General features: G+C 38.4%; 1 protein-coding gene across 2 annotated transcripts in view; it reads left to right on the top strand.

The window, feature by feature from the left end:
• snap25a (synaptosome associated protein 25a) overlaps window positions 1-9010 on the top strand; it is a 37283-nt gene extending 28273 nt beyond the window's left edge. For both annotated transcript variants that reach the window (XM_044329523.1, XM_044329522.1), the window contains exons 6-8: window positions 4370-4489; window positions 5797-5941; window positions 7424-9010. In XM_044329523.1, coding sequence (XP_044185458.1) covers window positions 4370-4489; window positions 5797-5941; window positions 7424-7492 — 334 coding nt within the window. In that variant the 3' untranslated portion in view covers window positions 7493-9010. The remainder of the gene's footprint in view (window positions 1-4369; window positions 4490-5796; window positions 5942-7423) is intronic.
• The last annotated feature ends 15995 nt before the right edge of the window (window positions 9011-25005 follow it).

Genomic DNA, 25005 nt, shown 5'->3' with positions numbered 1-25005 from the left:
ATAGAAAGAGTTTAGCTAACGTTAGCTGTCTCTGTCATGGGTCCTAATGTGGCAAATGACCAGACTGTCTTGACGTTACTCTGTCAAGACACAGGGAGTGTCCACATCCCAGACAGGGGCTAAGCAACAGCTACAATGTCAGCCCCCCATCTGGTTAACTGCATTTGTGGACACAAACTATTTTTAGTGCCTGCCACAAAGATCTTACACCATTTAAATTACCAGTACTGACAATGTCAGTCGGAGCCAAAAATCCACGCCCTCTGGAGAACGCTAATGCAGGGGCGCTGTCACTGCAGGAAAAGAAATAAAGCTTGATTTGTTCGTTTTGGCGACGTACAACAATGATTTACACTGTGTATTGATTTCTAAGCAAAAACAAAATTTAATTTCAGTTCGACTTTAATGCAAATTCAGACAACATATGCAGACATATACTATGGATTATTGCGGGCACATGCAGCAGCCTTGGATTCTTATGGTCGCCATCTCCACTGGATCGGCCTCCAGACAAACAGTAGCTCCACGACTGGCAAGCATCTCGTAGTCCATCAGTCTGAGCCATCGCTACCTGATTGGCTTCTGAGAAGTAGCGCTAATACTTTTAGCTTACAAACCGTGTCATTAGACTCAAACTTCTTTATGTCTTTCCTGCTGCCTTGCACAGTCAAACCACATATGTGCAATCAGACTGCCGAGAACCAAATCTTATAAAGACAAGCTCAGAAAGTCCAGTCCTCAACATAAGCTCTCCTCCACTCAGCCAAGGCCATGGTTCATCAATAAGTGCCTCTATTAACACCCTTATACCAAGTGCTCTTCTCCAAGTGCCCTATACTCTAAGCTTCCACTTCTCCAAACACCTTTATAATGGGAGTCATCTACATGCGGGTGTAGCCATTATGGAAGTCCCACTCATAACATTTCTACAGATTCCTCCCGAAGAGGAATTCTTTTTTCAGTGTTGATGTTGGGTGATGGGACTTCTACAATGGTATCACCATAGCTGTTGGCCCTCCCAACTGTAAACCAACCTAGGTTCAACTAAAAGAGCAGGGCTAGGGCTCCCGAAGCATCTTGGCACTCAGATCATCTCATTGTGTTGACTCCGGCTGGAAATTCAGTGATCTTGGTCCCAAAATGCCTTTGGTCAGCCTGGTCCAGGACTGTTTGACACTTCTCCTCATCTGCATGATCTTTACCACCACCACACCGCTCTAACATCCAGTTGATCCTCACCTTTTTGCAGGCAACGAGACCTTTCTGTTTCCCCTGAACACCTCCCCTCCCCCACCACCATTTTTGAACCACCAAGTGCCAGTGACATGGAATGACTGGCGAGCATGACCCTTTGAATGCTCATGCATGCATGACAGTGCAAGTCATAACAGCAATGCTACACATGATGATGCTAAGATCATGATGCTGATATTAACAATGAAGGTGATGTTGATGATGTTGATGGTGATGATGATGATGATGATGATATGATGAACAAATACTTTTATGTTTCATTTATTATGAGCAGTACAAAGCCGGGAGGAAAGAAAAAGAAGAAAAACATTGTTGATCAATGAGGGAAAGTTGATTCAGCTTAAAACAGATATTTTAAAAAGATCATAAAGGTCCTGAAAAATCGATTTTGCATTATTATATCTTGTCAAAATGTCAAAGAAATACTTTCAGATATCTCACTGTAAAAACAGCGCAACAAAAGTCACTGTTAGGATGATTGGAGACGTATTTTTGGTAATTTTGTATATACAAAATATGTCAGTTGAAGTCCCAAAGGTATGAAAAATAAAGAAAAGAAAAAAAAGAATGCTACATGACCAAACTGTCAAGTGAAAGAAAGACAGTAAAGATGTCACAAGGAGGCAAAAATGACAGTATCACACATTCAAGGCAAAAGAGAAAAACAGGAGCGATGGGAGCTGGAAACTAGGTTAGGACACATGCGCGGAGAGACATTTTCAGGGATGTAGTCATGTTTCTCTGTACAAAGGGTACATCATGCCACTGCGCATGTACTGTGTGGTACCCTTGTCTTTACATGGCTCGGCGTGGTGATACAGCTCACTGCTGCCTCGTATTTCCCTCTGGTTCTTCTGCAGTTTCTCTGCAGTGCCACCTCTCCTGCAGAGCGCTGTGCTAAATTAGCCTTTATCCTGCACTGGCTGTTCAACATTACTGCTCGCTATGTTCCCTCTCCCGCAGGGAACTCGCTCACATGTAGGTCAGCCACATCAGATAGTGGCATGATAGCCTGCTGGGAAGTTGACTCAAACTAAATGCACACATAGATAGATGCTAGAAAGACAAAAGAAACATTTATTTGTTGGATTTTTCCCCACTACTCAAAAAGTGAGACTTTATTCCATCATACGTGCTGCTCATTGTATTTCTGAATCCCTTCAGCAAACTGGCTGTCTATCAGAATAAGCTGACTTTGACTAGACTGTTTTTTTGGTGCTTAATGCCTTGGAATTCTGGCTGTCTGCATGCCACTGTTAGCGGATTTTGATTGGTGGACAGCTCAATTTGCAGGTCACTCAGGGAATGAATTAGATAGAAGGAGTTCACTTTTACCACAGGATCCGCACTACTCGTATGATCGAATCAGATCATCTCAGTTCAATCACAGCAAAGCTGATTAGAGCAGTGCATTACATCAATTCTGAGACTGCAGAGAGGCAAATTGCAAAGGGGAACAAAACTGGATATCAAATGGAAGGAAAGTGATGTGAGAGGAGAGGAGAAAAGAGTAGAGGAAGAGATAGAATGAAACTAACAAATGTATCAGGGAACAAAAGGACAAAAGGAAGAGAACAAGAAATATGAAAATGACATACAAAAAGAAAGGACTCAGACAAGGGAAGCATGTGTGTTTACCACACTGGGGTGTGTCAGCAGGGACAGGGAGCTAAGCGAAGTCTTGCCTCAGTCCATTTCTATTAATAAAAGCTGAGTAGGAGGCTAAGCTATCGCCATTTCTGATACAGCTAGAATACATCCACACAGCACTCCAAGGTTATACAAAACTCAGCAACTGAGGCTAAAATACAGACAAAGAACTGACAGAATATTGTTGAATGGATGGAGGAAAAATATGTTGAGATAAATTACTCAGAAACATCAGTGTTAAACTGATTCGAGAGGTGAAAGGTGTTTGGCTGCCTTGCCATCACAAGTGCCTTAAAATGACTATTATTGCTTTTGGAGATACAAAAATGCTAAAACTATAACTAAAGAAATAAAAATGAACCTCTAACTGTTACCTTCCCCTCTATCTCTGACTCTTTTGTGCCAAAACAGATGCTGAATCTGACGGTGTGAAGTTTGACAGGCAGAGTGAGGTGACATTTACAAAGCCACGCAGCGGAGCTGTGATTGCATATCGTGTTAGCGCAGTTGTATTTGTCAGTACACTTTTTCCTTATTGAGACAGAAGCAGATTTAGATGAATCCCATGGATTTACTAGTGTCGAAATCCTGATCGCACTCTTCACTCCTCTGCCTCACCGCTACCTGACATCCCAGCTTGTCCAGAAAAGCAGTGACCTTTTATAAAAAAACACAAAGCGGGGATGAGGGGAGTGGCTGTCAGGACCAGGAATAGTTAACCATAGTGTTATTCTCTGTTAACTTCCTCCAGTTTCTTGTTTTGTTTTGTTTCCTTTTGTCGTTTCGCAGTTTGTTCTCCGCATTAATTGTCGTCCCTCCTAATGATGTGACAGTCCTGTACACTCTGTGTTGTTTGTCTGCCAAAAGCTTGTCTCTTCTCTGTTTTCTGTCACACTGGGACATTCAACTGTGGGAGTGGGGTGGGTTTATCCTTGCAACAACACAGAAGTGCCAGTAGGATGGTTAAAAGATTTAAAAAAAAAAAAAAAAAAAGATTCCTAAATATAGCTATTGAAGTGCATGTCTACATTATACAAAACAGACAGATGTGACTTAGCATACAAGGCTTGCCTGATTCTGAACAGTATGTTATATACCTACAAGATATAACATCACACACATTACTATTGTGTTAAAACAGAATGAGCCTGTACCTACTAAACCCAATCTACCAACCAGTCCATGTCTGCTATGCTTTGCTTGACTTAGTCTAGTCCCCACTGTTACTCATATATTTATGTGCTGGATGCATGAAACCAAATAACACCTTTGTGTCAGCTGATCACGCTACATACTGATATATAAACATATACTGAGTATGCTGCTGCAGTACCTCAAATCCAAGGCTCTCGTTGTAGATATTGACTAATGGGGAGCCAGCCTGGTTGAGGTAAATGATGAAGCGCTCAGTCAAACTGTTGAGTAACTGTCCCTCCTCGTCCTCCCCGTCCCTGCCGGCGGCCAGGATGAAGAGCGGTGCCAGCAAGGCCTGGGGGAACAATCAGGATGGGGTGGTGGCCAGCCAGCCCGCCCGCGTGGTGGACGAGCGTGAACAGATGGCCATCAGTGGAGGCTTCATCCGCAGGTAAGAGGGGGGAGCTTGAGTTTTACGCATCAAAACACCTAAAGCTTCAAGTGGACGGATATAAGGGAGAAGGAGATGGAGGGAATTAGAGGGTATGCGTTGAAAGAGAATGTATATCGTGTGTCCATGTGGAGGTGATGCAGACATTTCAGGCTGTAAGGGAACCATACCATAAAGGCACCAATGTGAAAGGGAAGGATGAAAGCAACGTTATACAAAATGATTAGAGAAAGAGTTTGATATCTTGGGAAATGCACTTCACTCTCTTGCTGAGAGTTATATTTTACATTTGCTGAAAGTCCTCTAGAGGTCAGTAACAGCCAACGTACAGGTGCAAAGAACACCGGAAAACACTGGAGTTAAGTGGAAATGAGTAGGAGCATAAAGGAGGTCAAGAGATTAATTAATTCTCCCACCTCTTATTTCTTTGTCTTAATAGTGTACATCAGTGTTCCCCTTCTAACTGAACTCTCACTCAATAAGCTGCTAAACCCTTTTTTTTTATTATTCCACACTTAAATTGCTTTTAATGTCAGAAAACCAGCTGGATGGTGACGTGAGTTTCCTGATAGTGGTACTTACTGGTGTTGTGCAGAGTAAACACAGCTAACCACCATTTTACTTGCGTCGTGAAAAAGGGTTTACCCACATCGTTAGGTCTTACATAAGTGTGTCTCGTCTTAGATGTCATTGTGTTTTAAGTACTTCTATGGGAATAAAGGAATACATAAAGGAATAGTTTGAAATATTTACAGGATATAATTGATATTTTGCATTTGTTGACAGGAGATTGTAGTTTACATTCTTCTTATTCACACACACCACTGTTAGTAATATAATTCTGTGTTGTCCATTCCAGACAAAGACCCATATTGAATCTCTGTAATATGTAAATGGATTTTTATCTCAATCTGTATTCTTCAAAATGGTATTTGTGCCACTGCAGTCCAATATGTGTTGTGTTATTTCTCATTCCATTTTTTCCCCAAATTAAGACTTCATATAGATCCTTTAAAGGCATTAAAAACAACATTTTAAAATAAGTATTATGAGTATGAATTAATTTAAACTAGAAGAATACAGCAGTAAAATAGAAGCACAGGAGCCTCCTAGTGTCCAGATGTCTGGTCTGAGGTCAGACTCTGCTTTGCGGAGACAAGGAAAGGATCAGAGGTGAAATATGTATGAGGGAGCCACAGAGGGAGGTCAGCGTGGCAGTTTGTGGTGTGTGTGGCCTGGTGTTAATGCAGACAGCACAATATTTACATCTGCCCCTGCCCTATGTGTGTGTGTGTGTGTGTGTTTAGGGTAACAGACGATGCCCGGGAAAATGAGATGGACGAGAACCTGGAGCAGGTGGGTGGCATCATCGGTAACCTGCGCCACATGGCCCTGGACATGGGCAACGAGATCGATACCCAGAATCGCCAGATCGACAGGATCATGGAGAAGGTACACACACACACACAATGAGATCTAGATTTATTGTACATTATGCATATAAACATAGCTCTATTTAATCAAGTCTTATTGCATTCTGTGGCTAAAGGTCATAAGCCTGAATATTTCCCTTTATTTTTCCTGATTTTCTTATTATTTTACCTGTAATTACTTATTTTATTTCCACTGATATTAAGATAATGTTTAATGATGATTCAGCTAAGACAAAAGTTGCCACACAACAAACCTTTATTCATCTGCATAAGCCTCTGAGACCTCTTGTGACAGGGTGCAGCAATTTCAGATCTGGCATTCAGATCAAATTACACTCCATTCAAAACAAGATGAACTAATATTATGCAGAATGGTACATTAGCACCTGTGGTCCACTACATCCACACAGTACTTTTGTCAACTTCAATATTAAGGAAAACAACAGAAGACTGAATTAAATTTGGAAACAGAAACATCAAAACAAGAAAACAAGCATTTCTCTCAGTGCAAATCAGAACATTTGGGTCATCACTCTTCAGCCTACTGTAGAGCCAGTGATTACCAACCACAGGCACTTGTACCTTAGGGGGTCCATTTGTAGTTGCCAGGAGGTGCATTGAGAGAATGTGGCTCAACTAATTTGAAAAAATTGACATTACAATTTGATTATTTAAAATCTATAGGCCCACATGTTGAGTCAGCTTTAACACCTGAACATCACGTGTTGTGATTGTTAGCCAGTGGACACAGAAGTATAAACAGTAAGCCAACTGTAATGGATAAACAGTTATATTTAGCTCAAAATAATGGAAATGGTTTAAATAGTTAGCTAAAAGTGATGGATGAATGGTGAAAAATCGATGTTTGGAATGGTTAGCTGAAAGTAATAGATAAATTGTTGAAATAGTTGACCCTAGCTAAAACTAATGGGTAAATGTTTAAGCTAGTTTGCTAAAAGTAGTGGATAAATTGTTGAATGTAGAACACAAGGCTGCTATAATTTAAACAGTAATTACAAATTGGTTAATGAACATGTGCTTTCTGTTGTACCTCTATTGATACAGTTGACTTTTAGCAGATTTCAAAAGATTGACTGAGATTCTGATCTTATTTTGGGGTCAAGTGCACATGAGGGGCTGTTATGCAGGTCACATATAGTTGATGCCCAACAGAGCTACAATATCTTCAGTACATATCTTTTCATTACAACTGCAAGACATACTGATGTTATGAGTCCAAATCCTGCCATAACTACCACTTAGTATGTCCTCAATGGTAGCTATAGACCTGTAATATCTTAGTAGGACTACTTGGTTAGATAAAGATTAGTTAAAAACAAATCAACACCACATTTATTAGGAATGATTGGCGTTTTCATGAGCAAGAGCAGCACATTGTCTTGGACACTGTAAAACTGTTTTCAATAACTCAGCTGAAAATACCAACTGATACAAGCAAACTTATATTCTTCTCTTCTTTCTCCCTTTTTCCTTCACCCAGGCTGATTCCAACAAGACCAGGATTGACGAGGCCAACCAGCGCGCCACAAAGATGCTGGGCAGTGGCTAAACGCCCTAATCCCAGATCTCGATCGTCCCGGTGTCCTGCGCCGCACATCGACAGGCGCTGACATGCTTTCATCATGGTATTGACCTTCTAGGTTTGCACACATGCACATATCACCTCCCCTCCCCATTGTAAATGTTGTTCTGTGTGTCGTCTGTCAAGCTTTTTCAAGATGATTGTCCTCGTAAAAAGATGATTTCTTATACTCCTTATATCATTCTTTCCAAAGGTTGTATATAGTGCTGACTTGATGGCTCTCTAGCTCACATGTGAAGTTTTTATTCTCTTTATCAAAATATATATATATCATATATTATTAAATATCATATATAATATATATATATATACACAAGTACACTGCTCTGGATGACAAGTATATAATAGGAATGCTATACAAGCTGTTTGTTTTGATTCTTTTTCCTTTTCAGTATCTCAGTATCGTCTTAGTAAAACTGTGTCATTCCATTTAGGCTACTGTCATGCTCCTTATTTTGGTGTTGTCACGACAAAAGGGAGAAGACTGACGGAAAAACATGAGTAAAGATTTACTAAGTGACAGTATAAATGAATGGGATCGCAAAGAGCACTTACAATCAAAAGGCAGTCGTTGGTACATTTTCCTTCATCGCAATCATACTGAGTTACTGTTTAGACAATGTGCAACTAGACTCTCTGTAGCTGTATTAGACATTGCATTCCAAGTGATGTGAATTGTGCGTTCTCTGCATGACAAATGGTAGATTTTAGTCTTATAAATAAAACCTGTCTGAAAAATATATATAAAAAATGATATCATGGCAGTAGCAAATTGACAAAACGCATGCTCAGTATTAGGACACAGTTGATCGTTCCATACTCCTGCAAGTTTGCAATAGTGCCACTCTTTCTGTCTTGATATATTTACCAACTGTGACCATCTCGTTGTAAAATAATGCAAAAGGGATCAAAAAAGTGAGATTACGACGAAAAAAACATGAGGACTTTGGGGTTGTATTGCAAAAAAAAATGACCTGTTTTCTAAATGATTATGCAGTTCAGTGATGAAGATGTTGATTATGTGCTGAAAGATGAGGACTGGTTGTGTACTGTAATATAGGTTTTGGATGCTCTGAAAAAAAAAATAAACGTTTGCAATGTAAAGCAAAGACGCATATTTCTGAGAGACCTTACTTTTATAAGAAGACTGTATCTGTAAGTTTATTCTCCCCGTGTGGTTTGTTATTGGTAAAATAATGATAATATTGAATAACAATAACTATACTCTGAAACAAAAAAAAAATACATACAAAAGGGTTTTTTGTTGCTTCTGTACTTTAGAGCTATGCACACCAAATCGCCAAAATGTCGAGTAGTTAGAGTAAGGTGATTAAATACCTAAACCTGAATGACACAATAGGTTAAACTGTGAGATTGATGTCCTCAACGCATGTAATATTAAAGACTCCCTCTCTGTATCCTGTCAGTGTGTGAAGTGGTGGACATTTTGTAGCTAGCTGAATTGATTAAAAGTAATAAACCCTAGTCGCACCCGTGTCTGTCTTTATTGCTCCTGCCAGTTGAGAGGCTTTTCCTGCTCTGTCTAAAGTCCAGGGTGATATTTGCAGAGAACACCACTCACTTTAATCATTAGTACATGTAGATTATCACTGATATGGCAGACAGTCCACCCAAAATCCCCTTTATTCCTAACTGCTCTGAACAAGCATAATCTTTACTAAAAATCATGATACACGGACAGTTAATAAGACGTGTGCAGCTGGAGTATTTTTTGGAAGAACAAAAGGACTAAAGGCTAATTTATGGTAGGTCAATCTACACCTCTGATATAAGTCGTTCTACAGAAATTAAAGAGTCGCACAACATTTTCAATTTATGCTTTGGTGAAAGGTTACAAGCTAGTTAAACTAATAAACTAATTAAACAAGTACATTACAAGTTATCTAAAGTTACAGACCAAAATATCAATAAGGAAGTTCATTGAAAACTACAATCTCCATGGCGATTTTAGTAACACTACCCAATCATATTGCGCAACAAAATATGGCAAAACAAAATTCTCCAGGTGCACGACATGAAAGGAATGTGCAGAGCGACACTTTTTTCTCTTGAAAATATGTCATTTCTGTCAGGCGAAACTTATCAAAAGTGTCAAGCGACCTACCATAAATCATTATCCATGATCTAGATCAAGTCAATAAACATGCGGCCAACTACAAGTTATATATGATGCTCAAAGCCCCTGAAAACTTGTTTTTCTCTATAACATTAAATATACAAAGTTAAAGCACAAGTTAAAGTTTGGGAAACCTTGACTATTTGGGGGTAAGAGTTTAACAGTCAAAAACTCAGTTAATCTTCTTCTTCAGGTGTGTTTTGATCAGATTTGATGACAGTACAATTTCCTGAGCAACAACTGGCATCAAATTTAAATATTGCTAAGTCCCAATACATTTTCCACCTGTGTCCTACTTCTCTCAAACCACCGAGAGGAGCTCAGACAAAAACACATATACAGAAATCTCTAACGCGAAAGAACTAGTAAGAAACTGATCGATAAAATACGATTTCAGGGCGTTTATAAGTACCAAAATGTGTGCCATAATTTATCATTGACTGAAAAAAGGTTAACTTTATGCATTGGTGCTCAGCGCTTACAGCATATTATGCTTAAAAAGTGAAATTTCACCTGGAATGAAGCAACATTCACCTTTTCAATTTCAATTCAATTTATTTATATATAGCACCAAATCATAACAAATGTTATCTCAGGGCACTTTTCACATAGAGCAGGTCTAGACTGCACTCTTTAATTTACAGAGACCCTTCAACGGGAAGAAACCCCCAGCAGAACCGGGCTCTAGGTGGGCGGCCATCTGCCTTGACCGGTTAGGTTGAGAGAGAAAGAGGCAGGGAGGAGGAGAGGGGGGAGAGAGACACAGAGAAGCATAATAACAATGATAATAACTATAAAGACGGTAATAATAATAGAGATATGACTAGTAATAATAATAGCAGGAGACATTTTGCAGATAAATGCAGATAACTAATATCCTCACTACCGTATGATCTCAGTTTAATAACACTAACTGTACTGTAGTTGAGCCAGTCAACACTGAGTAGGGGTCAGGATAACGTCATACGGGGGTAGCCAAAATTTGGCCTGATGGTGGTCCTGTGGAAAGGTCATTATGTATCCAAAATCAATGTTTTTTTTTCCTCTTGGGTGAATAAATGTACAAGCAAACATTGTGTTTTAATGACTAATGTGTCAGGAGACAACGCTGAAAATTGAAAGTCTGACAATACTCAATGAAAGTCTATATGATCAACAAAATCAATATGTTCATTCTCTTTCGAGCAAATTTCATGCCAATACAGTTTTTGAGATATGATGGTTACACACAAAACACAAGAAAATACAGACGGACATGGATGGACTGAAGAACAGAAGGATGGATGAAGACAATCACACAATGTCATGGTCACTGGTGAAGGTAAAAACAGTTTAACTGAATGTAAAAAAAAAAAAAGAAGAAGAAGCATAAAACTGTAAATTAACATCTTCTCCTGTTCCTTAGTGTCTATAAAACAAAATCAAAAATTGTTACAATAATAGAAATCATACAGAATACTACACATTTATAATTACCCACATTTTCACATGTAAGGGACCATTTAATGCATTCAAGATAGTCCTTTATGCACATTATTTGGTTAATTCATTCATTCATTATTTTATGATCAAATGCATGCAAACAAATTAACATGTAATTACATTTTAATAAAGCCAAGTGTTTTGAAACGCTAGTTTCATTAAGGAAGTTACAAAACGATTTCAACCTCTTGATATAATTAGTTGAATTTAAGTGAGTCATTAAGATTATTTGGACTGATATTCAGTTGCAGACTGGTTGAATCAGGCTTTGATGTTGTATAATGGACTGGCATCAATCAGATTTTATTGCGGGATAAGAAAATGATAGTTTCTTACAATACAGACATTGTCAGTGCCCGATCTGTATGGGAAACTCAATTTGTTCTGCGCAGGTGCAATGAGCAGTGAGATGATTAGGTTTAGGGGTCATTGGGCTGTCCTGTAGCATTTTTCTATGGTGCAGAACGGATCAGTTACTGACAAAGCTCTCTGAGACAGTAAGCATGTCCATGTAAAGCTTTACATGTAATTGATGGGATTTTAAAATCACTCTGTGTAGCTGAACTCAGCTGTGTTTAAGTAAGAGTTGTTACTTAGACATGCTGTTGCATGTGACTAATGGCTACTGGGTTTGACAGGCTTATTGAGAATAGATGTAAATAAATTAAATGTTACCAACAATGAAATGTTGTTTAACTGACTCCCGAAAAAAAAACGAGAGCGAGAAAGGGGGAGCTTGGGCGATCAAGAGAGAGGGAGCGTGGGTAATCACTCATAATACATCCATGATATTCACATTGTCGAGCTGTGAGCACGGCATTGGTTGGCTCAGCTCCTCTCTCCCTCTCTCTCTCTCTTTCTCTCACTCACAAACACTTTCACAACAGACCCGTCTGTGATTTATGGAATCATAGGAGTGCCATAAAATAGAATAAATCCATAAAAGAATAAGAAAATAAATGTGGAAATATTAAGACAAATAAATCCAGTTCCAATTCAGTATGCTTTATTGGCATGAATGTCAGATGAACAATATTGCCAAAGTGTTAAAGATAATACAGTTCATTAAATTAAATAAAAAAGAACAAGAAAAACAGCAGAAAACATTTAACATGTTTTGTGTATGTGTGTTTACACGTGTTTTTTTGTTGTTGTTTTTTTTTGCGTGTGTGTTTGATGACTGAAGATTGACTAGGCTACTCTAACTTTACAATTAGTCCTTTGACCACTCTGTATATGTGTGTGTGTAACTCTACTATATTGTCACATTTACTGTACAGTGCTTGCATTGGCAGGACTATGTAAAGTTGCAATGTGTTGTGGTGACACTTTATAATACAGCCCACGTTTTACAGTGTAATTCCCCATCACTTACCATGTTATTTACTGGAACGGTGTTACTTCCTCATATGAATATGTTCATATAAACTTCTTACTGGTTCTTACTGGTACTTAAATGAAGAACAAGAGAGTAACAATTGGAGATTTAGAGTGCAACTTCTCAACATTTACTGTGTAATTTCCCACAACTTATTGTTTAACTTCCTCGTATGAATCAGTACATATCTATATGGATGAAGTGCAATAAAATCAAATGTTTTTGCCCTTTGCTCATGGCAGTTATAGCATCGTTTTTTATCCATGTGTGTTTGGCAGGCAAGCTTCACCCACACCCCAGGGACTTATTATGCTTATGTCTTCTACTTTGTTGTATGAATTTGAATAAGAACAAGTCGAGAAATGGGTCTATACTTTTGAAGATTAGCTCCTAGCAGCCATGTTGGTCCAGCACTGCAGCAGCTCATAACAGGCAAATTTACCTCTCTTAAGTGCACAGCTATGGAGGGCTTGTATTGTCATCTGAGGATGAAAAATAACAATTACAGTAGTTTAATAATATACATAGCACATCTTTAATTACACAATAATAAGGTATGCAGTTAGTTATCAAAATGATTTTATTCTTTAATTACACAGAAACTACAAGGTATGTGCTGTTCTCCTGTTCTGTAAATACAAACTACTTACTCTATAAGTACATAGCGTCAATGGTACATAGTAACAACAGGGGGCGGCTGGATTATGAAGTTTACATTGTTCTCCCTTCCTTACTTAGTTGTTTGGTTTGGTTACCCTTCATGTCACAAACTAACATGCACCATGTCATTAACAACAGACCGGACCTACATTTTGAACAGACAATGAGGAAACATGATTGAACATACTACTGCTCAGTTTTATGGTCATACTATACCCTGTAAGAACATAACAGGTACCTAGTAGTTAAATAATAATTAGAGTATTAATTCTCTCGAAATTCTTCCCAAATTTCCAGATTATTGCCCATTAGGTCGTACATACTCTGTAATAATAGAATAGGTACCTGGTAGTAAAAAAATAACTACAGTATAAGTAATTTGTAAGTTCCCAAATTGTTATCCCCTTATTCCATAACTTCACATCTTGTTCCCTTGTATTGGTACGTACTGCACTAGTACGCCGTTAGTATGAAAGATTACACCATAACCACAGAGTAATTACACTGTACGCTGCAGGCTGTAATGTAAAGCGTTACCCAGATTCCAATAAATTGGTGTGTCTGTTTGATAAAACACTTCCACCAAGTATGGTCTCTTGTGTCCTCACTCAAGCCTCCTCCAGGCAGCCTCCTTGCTCCTCCAAACAGTAATAAGGGAAGTGAGACGTCCTTCATGACGGCGACTGAAACAATTTCTGTGTCACCCGAGGAGCGCAGAGACATGAAATAAGGTCATGAGAAGCACCCCTCGTTACCAGCTGCGAGCTAGGCAAAAGTAAAGTAAATTAGTTCTCCTTAGTTTCTCCTTTCTAGACTGCACTCTTTAATTGACAGAGACCCTTTAACGGGAAGAAACCTCAAGCAGAACCGGGCTCTAGGTGGGCGGCCATCTGCCTTGACCGGTTAGGTTGAGAGAGAAAGAAGGACAACAGCACAACAATAAAGACGATAATAATAATAGAGATATGACTAGTAATAATAATAGCAGGAGACATTTTGCAGATAAATGCAGATAACTAATATCCTCACTACCGTATGATCTCAGTTTAATAACACTAACTGTGCCGTAGTTGAGCCAGTCAACACTGAGTAGGGGTCAGGATAATCCATACAGGGGTAGCCAAAATTTGGCCTGATGGTGGTCCTGTGGAAAGGTCATTATGTATCCAAAATCAATGTTTTTTTTCCTCTTGGGTGAATAAATGTGCAAGTAAACATTGTGTTTTAATGACTAATGTGTCAGGAGACAACGCTGAAAATTGAAAGTCTGACAATACTCAAGGAAAGTCTTTATGTTATGTTATGTTAAAGGCGTTTTCCCATAGAAATCATACAGAATACTAAACATTTATAATTATCAACATCTTTACATGTAAGTGACTATTTAGTGCACTCAAGATAGTCCTTTATGCTCATTATTTGTTTAGTTGACATCCAGAGCATTTTGGAAACGGTTTAACACTGAATAATGAAGGAACAAATGAAAGACACTTTATCAATGGTATTCACCCTCAATTTGGTCCATTATAGTTAAGCTACAGAGAAAGACAGTTATTAATTTACAGTTGATAAGTGGGGAGCTTAGGAAGCGATAAATGCATGTAAATATCAGAGCCGTTTGCTTATGCGTGATCATTAGAGATATTCCTTTAAAATGGAGTGGGTACCTTTCAGAAAGAGTATAAACAACCCCTGCAAACAATTTTAAAAAAGTGAACCAAATTAAATTAGTAAACTTGACTTTTGGTTCTCCACATTTGAAATATTTGGAGCCCTTAAACGCACAATATTTAATTTCTGCTGCTAGAGGTCTCTCTATCAAAACAACAACAAAAGATGGACTTTGATAACGATGTGAAGTATTGTGGGATCATGGGATTTGTTGTCTTCATTGTTAAATAACCAGTTTCTCCGAGTTAGGGTTACTTCAGTGTTCACCATTTAGGATGTTTTCACCAGAAGCCAAATTATCTTGATATAACAGGTCTCCTCCTCTCCAGAACAAAAGAGGAACACTGGATAAGGCAGTTTCACGTAAAAAAATCAGTATTTCTCCGACACTGTTCGGTGGGCACAGGACGCCCAGGAGGGGCTGCTAGCTGAGCTGCTGCTAACGTTTGCTCAGCTTGTTTCTCTGATAACTTAAGATCCAGATGTCCGATGACTAGAATCCTTCATCTGTTTAAAAGATATAGTTACAAACGACCAAGATCTAAAAATGTTTTTGAAAAAAGTGTGGCTTAAAACTGAATAAAAGTCAATTTATGACTACCACACTGGACAACTACAACGCCAGCGTATTATCTTTTATGCTGATACTGGCAGACACCATTGTGACAGACAACCACAACGCTGACGTATGCATCTTGTGCGCGTATACTCTTTGGTAGAGGGGTATGACGACATTGACAGGCGACCAAATGAAACAGACCATTACCTTGATTAAAATTACAGATTTCTTTGGGTTTGAAAATTGCTGGAAACATTTGGGATAATGTAAGTACACAGCTCAGCAAATATAACATAGAAGAGGAATCACAGTTCCCATTCTACTTGAATTGGCTGGTTTGCATTTGTATAGCTTACAGCATTATCATTGCCATATGAAAGCTGACTTCTCTGTGGTAGTGGGGGGTACCGGGCCGTTTTTCAGCTCAACTGTACTTGTTTTACTTCTCTGGATTTCGTTTTCCATGGCAGATAGTAACCCCTCAAAGTAGGGCGATTTGTTATAGTAAAGAGAAGAACGTGAGATGAGTCTGAGACTTTCATAAGACAAATCTGAGAAGTATGATCCCTAAAAGATATTATCATTGTCTCCTTCTTGTCTGATTTATTTCTCTTAAATGTCCAACTGAAGCTACATATGAGAAGGTAGCATGAGCATATTTATATATATATAAATATATATATATATATATGAGAAACAATTAAGAATTTAATTAACTGTAGTAATTAGAATAAGAAATACTTTATTAATCCCGAGGGGAAAAAGGGTTATAGCCTATTACAGTTGCTTACATTCTGGAAGAGAAATATATAGGCATAGGGAAATTATAAGAAAAATAGACCACAGTGAACAATGATATCCATCTTCCACAAGCAGCCAAAACCTGTCCGCTAAGCTGTTAGCTGAGTCAGCTCAGATGCAGTTGTCTCCGTATTTAGAGCTGAGATGTTTCAGCATTTATTTGAGCTGTTTATTGTCTCAATATACCATCTACATATTAAATAGAGTTTTTAATATGGACATTTTGATGTTTATTGCTTATTTATTCTGTTTTGTTATGAAAACGTAACATGAAACATAGGGTAGTTAATGTAACTGTTAGCATTTTTTTAATGTGGTGAAACATGATTAAAAACGCACAATCAAGGGCTGCTTTATTACAAACAATTCCACTGTATAAAGCTGGAAACTGTGTGTAACAGCTGACTCGAGCCGAACTTTGTAGATGTCAAGTCAAGTTTATTTACATAGCACATTTCATATGACAGGTGTAAACTCGATGTGCTTAAAAACAAAAGCAAAAAAAAGGTAAAGATCATATATGACAAAAACATTAAAAACATATAAGATAAAAACATATAAAATAAGGAGTTGTTACATATATAAAAACATATGAGACAACATAGAATTAGAAGGTAAGAAGGTATTACAATAAAGAGAGTAGGATAAGAAGGTATTATTATTAAAAAGGAATAACATTAATAATATTGATTCTAAAATTAAGGTTTTACCCATTAACCACACACTTTAAACCTAACTAAAAGCTTGCGAAAAAACATATGTTGTTAGTTAGTTGGTTATGGTCTGCACCACTTGTGCAGACAGTCCAGCCCCGCATCAGCCTGTCCCTCTCTAGGCAGCACGCCTATCAAGCCCACCTCCTGGGACAGAGCCCCCACAGTTGGGGAACAGACCAGGGCTGGGCGGCCAAAATCTGCGTTATCTCTACATACCATGGTGCCAAACAGCGGTCTGCGGCTATCAGGATAACCAACAGCTGCTCTTGTCTCACTGTCTCCAGCAGCGGAGGAATGAGACAAAGAGGAGGAAAGGCGTAAAGCAACCTCCTTGGCCATGGCGTGCATGCAAATGCGTCCACCCCAAGGGGTGAATTGTCTTGCGGCATTAGGGAGAACCAGTGTCAGCAGTGTTGTTTTGACTGGCGAACAGGTCCACTTCTGCTCTCCTGAACTGGTTCCAAATCTGCTGCACCACCTCATGGTGCAGCAACAAATCACCTGCCAGAAGGCTGCCTCTTGACATCAGTTTGGTGCCCCTGTTCTCCAGACCCAGAATGTGAAGGGATCTCAGAGACAGGAGGTGTTCTGAAGCCCACAACAACAGGTTCTCTGCCATCCTCAACAGGGCTGCTGATCAGACTCTGCACTGCCTGTTGATGTAGGTGGCAATGCATGTTTCAATATATTCAAAAGGTTAGCTTTGAACATGTCTTATGGGGAAGGAATTACATTTAACTTGTTTGTTAGACCTCAGGGATACACATGATTTGTTTCGGTGAGAAATGCTGAATAACACAATTGTGTTTATTTAGAAGAAAACTATACAAAATGGTGAAAGATGGTGGTCATGGTAAAAAGTCAACATGCTGAAGGTGCCATTAACCCAGGACAATAGTATTAAGACCCAGTCCACACCAGCATTCATTACTGAAAATTTGGACAGAAATCAGTTTGTGTCAATGAAATCCAAACTTCCGGATACCACATTTTTTTTAACATCACACTAGTACCCTCCTATTATGTTCATTTGTCAGGAACATCAATTTGAGCCAGTGCATGTTTAATTATCCAAAAGATGTCCGAAACCAAAAAAATCCAAACAGGCAGTGTGAATATTTCATTACTAACTCCATTACTAACTATTCTATCAATATTTAGTGCAATGGTGTTCCTTACCTCTAACAGGTAATGGTTCAATTAGGATAATTCACTTGTTTTTCATAAAAAAAAAAATGCATGTTCAAACTTTTTTTTAAATGTTTCACCATTTTATTGCTTTTAAAAGACCAACATATGAAACACAATAGTTTTACATAACATTGAAACATAACATTTAAATTTTGTTTTACATACATGCACTGTTTGTGACCCAGAAATGAACAAAATCGCAATACAACAATACAACAGACAAGCAATCGCAATATGAATGTGTGTGTGTGTGTGTTTGTCTAGGTGTGTGTGTATGTGTGTGTGTACATCTACACAGCACACAAGTGACATGTCACCACACTGTGCTTTGTGCAAATAAATTTTGCACATTTCACACAGGTCATGCTTGTCTTGACATCGTCAGCTGTATTTCACCATTTTTTTTACATGAATGTCTTGCTTGGAGGAATAGGAATAGCAATTCCCTCATCTGGTTCAAAATCAGAATCATTACAATCAGAATTAGCTCAAGATGGTCTTCATCTTCAGACACATCCTCCTCCATTTCACTGTCATGATCAATGATGACTTCCAGAGCCTCCTGGACTGTCATCCTTTTGCTTCTGCTGCTCATTTTGTAAAGGTTTGCCTGACAGAGTGTAATGTTGGTAGGACTCCCATGCAGAGAATCTTCTATGTTTTGCCCCTCCCCTGTTGAGTGTCCACTGAATGTGGGTGGAGTTTTCCCGCGAGAACATAAATGGTTCTCGTCAAATATCATAACACCTGCACCTGTGTGTGTGTGTGCGCGTGTGCTCTGTGTGTGCACTGAGTGTGTGTGTGTGTGTGTGTGTGTGTGTGTGTGTGTGTGTGTGTGTGTGTGTGTGTATGTGTGAGTGATTGGGATGAAATATGTCTCACAGTTGCAAAGAAAAAAATAGTCTGACATTTCTGACACCCTTTTACCTCCAGTTTGACTGCTGGGTCAAATTGACCCGAACAGTATCTATATGATATAAACATGCAGGGGGTGGTTGCAAATATGTGAGATGAACCATTTTCATATTATATGTTGATTACACTAACAAGCAGAAGAACTTTCATACTGAAAAAATACTTTTCCTAGATCTTCAAACTTTAAAACGGGTCAATTTGACCCGGAACATAACAGGAGGGTTAATCAAGTTTAAGTCGGAAAATGCATAGCAGAAAGTCAGACAATGTGTGAGCAGTTGTGATGAATAATCTGACTAGTGACTTTTGGTAGATAATGATCAAAAACAAGAGACTATATGGACAAGTCACCTGTGTGTTGCAAGGCTAACACAAGACAGACACAGAAATTGACATCATGTCATCTATTTTGTTTTGCGATGCCTCATTTCCATTGCTGTGTAGTTGCCAGTTGTTAGGACAGATTACATTTTTGTTATAGATTTAACAACTGACAGTATAGAAAGTAGTTAAAAGCGGTTTCATCTTTACCAACTACAACATTAAAATGCTGCTTACACGTTAATGCATCAGTGATAATAATCCAATGATTATACCACTGACATGGTCAGTTCTACTGCATAGTGAGTTGTTTGGGCCCACTTATGCATGCATGTACACCATTCAGGTGAAGTGAGATACTGTTCCTAACAATTTGACAGAAAAAGAAGAGAAGAAAAAGACTGCTACATAGCAAACATGGGTATAAACAATGCAGGTTTCAATATCTTCAAAAGATCAGCTTTGAACATGTTTTATGGGGAAGGAATTACATTTAACGTGTTTGTTAGACCTCAAGGATACTCATGTTTTGTTTTGGTGAGAAATGCTGAATAAAAGCACAACTGTGTTAATTTACAAGAAAACTCCACAGAGTACCTTTACCAAACTTCATTTTGACTCTGTACAAAATAGTGAAAGATGGTGGTCATGGTAAAAAGTCAACAAGCCAATGGTGCCATCAACCCAGGACAATAGTATTAAGACCCAGTCCACACCAGCATTCAGTATTGAAAATTTGGACAGAAATCAGTTTGTGTTAGTGAAATACAAATTCATATTATCCTGCTCTGCTCTGTAGTACAAACTTCCTCCCATGTGTCAACATAAAGTCCAGGTAGACACCGTGCAAGTAATCACTATGTCACCAAGCACCACCACAAACAAATTAATTTTACTTTTCCACGTTATTCCTTTTTTGCCTACCCAACACCTAGATACTCTGTTTTTTTGAACATCACGCTAGTTCCTGCGTCGCTACAGAACCATCAGATAAAAATGTAATTCACCTGAGAGGACTGAATGGTGGCAGTCACTGACATTAAAGGAAGTTTTCATACAGGGTAGCAAACCGGTTAGCCAACTAGATGTTATTTTGCCATGTCATCTGCCTGACCTGTTGTAAACTAAGCTGAAACCAGAAAACACAGTCTGCCATTGCAAGAGGAACCAGGAAGAAATACGAGCATTTGAATGGGGAACTTGGGCTAATTCTATCCCCTAAGCCAGTGCCAGATGTCAGCCTGATGCACTAACTTCCGTTTCCGTGAAACATTCTTCTGATGCACACGTTAAACCACGAATGTGTCACTATAAATTAACGCTCCTGTTATGTTCATTTGTCAGGAACAGCAATTATGTTCCCAGGTCAATTTGAGCCAGTGCATGTTTAATTATCCAAAAGATGTCCGAAACCAAAAAAATCCTAACAAGCAGTGTGAATATTTCATTACTAACTATTCTATCAATATTTAGTGCAATGGTGTTCCTTACCTCTAACAGGTAATGGTTCAATTAGGATAATTCACTCGTTTTTCATTTTAAAAAAAATGCATGTTCAAACTTTTTTTTAAATGTTTCACCACTTTATTGCTTTTTAAAAGACCAACATATGAAAACAATTGTTTTACATAACATTGAAACATAACATTTAAATTTTGTTTTACATACATGCACTGTTTGTGACCCAGAAATGAACAAAATCGCAATACAACAATACAACAGACAAGCAATCGCAATATGAACGTGTGTGTGTGTGTGTTTGTCTAGGTGTGTGTGTGTGTGTGTGTGTACATCTACACAGCACACAAGTGACATGTCACCACACTGTGCTTTGTGCAAATAAATTTTGCACATTTCACACAGGTCATGCTTGTCTTGACATCGTCAGTTGTATTTCACCATTTTTTTACATGAATGTCTTGCTTGGAGGAATAGGAATAGCAATTCCCTCATCTGGTTCAAAATCAGAATCATTACAATCAGAATTTAGCTCAAGATGGTCTTCATCTTCAGACACATCCTCCTCCATTTCACTGTCATGATCAATGATGACTTCCAGAGCCTCCTGGACTGTCATCCTTTTGCTTCTGCTGCTCATTTTGTAAAGGTTTGCCTGACAGAGTGTAATGTTGGTAGGACTCCCATGCAGAGAATCTTTTATATGCTTTGCCCCTCCCCTGTTGAGTGTCCACTGAATGTGGGTGGAGTTTTCCCGCGAGAACATAAATGGTTCTAGTCAAATATCATAACACCTGCACCTGTGTGTGTGTGTGCTCTGTGTGTGTGTGTGTGTGTGTGTGTGTGTGAGTGATTGGGATGAAATATGTCTCACAGTTGCAAAGAAAAAAATAGTCTGACATTTCTGACACCCTTTTACCTCCAGTTTGACTGCTGGGTCAAATTGACCCGAACAGTATCTATATGATATAAACATGCAGGGGGTGCTTGCAAATATGTGAGATGAACCATTTTCATATTATATGTTGATTACACTAACAAGCAGAAGAACTTTCATACTGAAAAAATACTTTTAACTATTTTTCCTAGATCTTCAAACTTTAAAACGGGTCAATTTGACCCGGAACATAACAGGAGGGTTAATCAAATTTAAGTCGGAAAATGCATAGCAGAAAGTCAAACAATGTGTGAGCAGTTGTGATGAATAATCTGACTAGTGACTTTTGGTAGATAATGATCAAAAACAAGAGACTATATGGACAAGTCACCTGTGTGTTGCAAGGCTAACACAAGACAGACACAGACATACGAACATGCCTGACACTTAAGGGAAATAAGGGCTGTGACCCGATATGTAATAATTCTTTTTCTTTGTGGTGCAAACAACGACCACAGGGTAACATGATATGGGACGTGTATGAATTCAAAAGTAAATCCAAGAAATTGACATCATGTCATCTATTTTGTTTTGCGATGCCTCATTTCCATTGCTGTGTAGTTGCCAGTTGTTAGGACAGATTACATTTTTGTTATAGATTTAACAACTGACAGTATAGAAAGTAGTTAAAAGCGGTTTCATCTTTACCAACTACAACATTAAAATGCTGCTTACACGTTAATGCATCAGTGATAATAATCCAATGATTATACCACTGACACAGTCAGTTCTACTGCATAGTGAGTTGTTTGGGCCCACTTATGCATGCATGTACACCACTCAGGTGAAGTGAGATACTGTTCCTAACAATGTGACAGAAAAAGAAGAGAAGAAAAAGACTGCTACATAGCAAACATGGGTATAAACAATGCAGGTTTCAATATCTTCAAAAGATCAGCTTTGAACATGTTTTATGGGGAAGGAATTACATTTAACGTGTTTGTTAGACCTCAAGGATACTCATGTTTTGTTTTGGTGAGAAATGCTGAATAAAAGCACAACTGTGTTAATTTACAAGAAAACTCCACCTAGTACCTTTACCAAACTTCATTTTGACTCTGTACAAAATGGTGAAAGATGGTGGTCATGGTAAAAAGTCAACAAGCCAATGGTGCCATCAACCCAGGACAATAGTATTAAGACCCAGTCCACACCAGCATTCAGTATTGAAAATTTGGACAGAAATCAGTTTGTGTTAGTGAAATACAAATTCATATTATCCTGCTCTGCTCTGTAGTACAAACTTCCTCCCATGTGTCAACATAAAGTCCAGGTAGACACCGTGCAAGTAATCACTATGTCACCAAGCACCACCACAAACAAATTAATTTTACTTTTCCACGTTATTCCTTTTTTGCCTACCCAACACCTAGATACTCTGTTTTTTTGAACATCACGCTAGTTCCTGCGTCGCTACAGAACCATCAGATAAAAATGTAATTCACCTGAGAGGACTGAATGGTGGCAGTCACTGACATTAAAGGAAGTTTTCATACAGGGTAGCAAACCGGTTAGCCAACTAGATGTTATTTTGCCATGTCATCGCCAGATATTGGCATAAATTATCTCATTATCTTGAGAAATTGGCCTTTTGTTTTCTCAAGATCACGAGATAATTAACTCATGATCATGAGATAATTGCATTAAAAACACATTTGCAAGCATGGCCTTTTTCGGCTTCCGTACAAATGAATGTACAGTCTGATGCATTGACCAATAATGGGTATTCCTTGATCTGACATTTTCATCTTAAATCAGTTGCTATCGTTGTCAAGATGCCATCTATGCATGCTGGCATGGCACTCCTGAGCTCAGATAAACATTATAAGTAATAAGAGGAAAAAACTCATTATCTTGGGCTGACAAAGCTTTATTTTCTCGAGATAATGGCATTAACAAAAATTGCAAGCACAGTTTAGCTTCCGTAGTTATAAATGTCTAATTTAATTATCATTGCAAGAAAATAAAAACCACTTAATCTCTATCCTCTATCTCTATCTTCTCTCCCCTAACTAAAGGCACTCCACAGATTTTACACTTAAAGGTCAGTTTACTCATCATTGTTCCTACTCTTCATCCTGTGAAAACGGTTGTGTAATGTCTTCTGTGGTTCTGCAGGAGCTTTGTCAAGTCTGAGAGAATAATCCTGATTATGTCTTAGTGATGTCATCAAGGTTATCTCAGCTTGAGCTTTGAGACCAGGGACCAGGCATGAAGGGTCGATCTAATGAAAAATTCTGTTGAGCTGCATTATGGGAAGTGTAGGACCCAAAGTTTTTAGAACTTTGACCCATACTATGGACTAAAAGTCAGAATGGGTTAGCCTCTGCTGCATTCGTTTTAAACACCTCTTATCTCTCATCTATTAATCGGTCTCTTGCAAGTGGCCCAAACTCCCCAAGTCCACAAAATTCAGCAGTCGCAGCTAGTATGAAATTTATTGACAGGAGGGAGGTTTGACATTATTGTTAATATAGCTGGTCTATAGTAAACAATGTGTCTCAGTTGCCAGTGAGTGATTGAGGGGAGTCAAAGAAACTAAGCATCCATCAACTCCTCCTCCTCCTAATAGGAAAGTCAGCTATAGATATAGATATAGATATAGATATAGACCTCATGTGAACTACATCACTTTAGAAATGTTGAGATGATACGTTTTGTTGAAATGTTAATATGCTACGTATTACACATGTTGAAACGTAGATATTCAATGTTTCTGTGGTTTGCAGAAACGTACAATGCCAATGTTTTATTCTGGCGACCAGGCTGATTTATGGCAGGTTACTACTTATAATGTGGGAGTTAATTTAAAATGGGAAATGCTCTTTTTAATCAAAACTCTTTTACACCAGGAAGAAGGTTAGAGCATTAGTTGAGATGAGTGGAGATGATTTTCTTTTTTGATGTTTGCTTTAATGTGTTCAGATGGATAGGGCTTCTTCCCATTTGTATTAGAGAAGTAAAAAACATTCACACATGCTGTAGAAATGTGTTTTCCAATGTGACCTGGCAGGATTCATAGTGTCTGTAGACTGTTGACAGTTAAGATTCATAAAAACAATAAGTTTAAAAAAACACTGCCAAACCATGACAGCTACAACAATGAATACTCTTGTGATGTATTATACACACAGTCACAGTACAAATTAATTCAGGGTAAGCATTTCCTACATCGCTGCAGAACCATCAGATAAAAATGTAATTCACCTGAGAGGACTGAATGGTGGCAGTCACTGATATTAAAGGAAGTTTTC

This window comes from Thunnus albacares, chromosome 16, assembly GCF_914725855.1.
Source record: "Thunnus albacares chromosome 16, fThuAlb1.1, whole genome shotgun sequence".
In the NCBI taxonomy this organism is placed as follows: domain Eukaryota; kingdom Metazoa; phylum Chordata; class Actinopteri; order Scombriformes; family Scombridae; genus Thunnus; species Thunnus albacares.
This window is presented reverse-complemented; position numbering and strand designations above follow the sequence as displayed.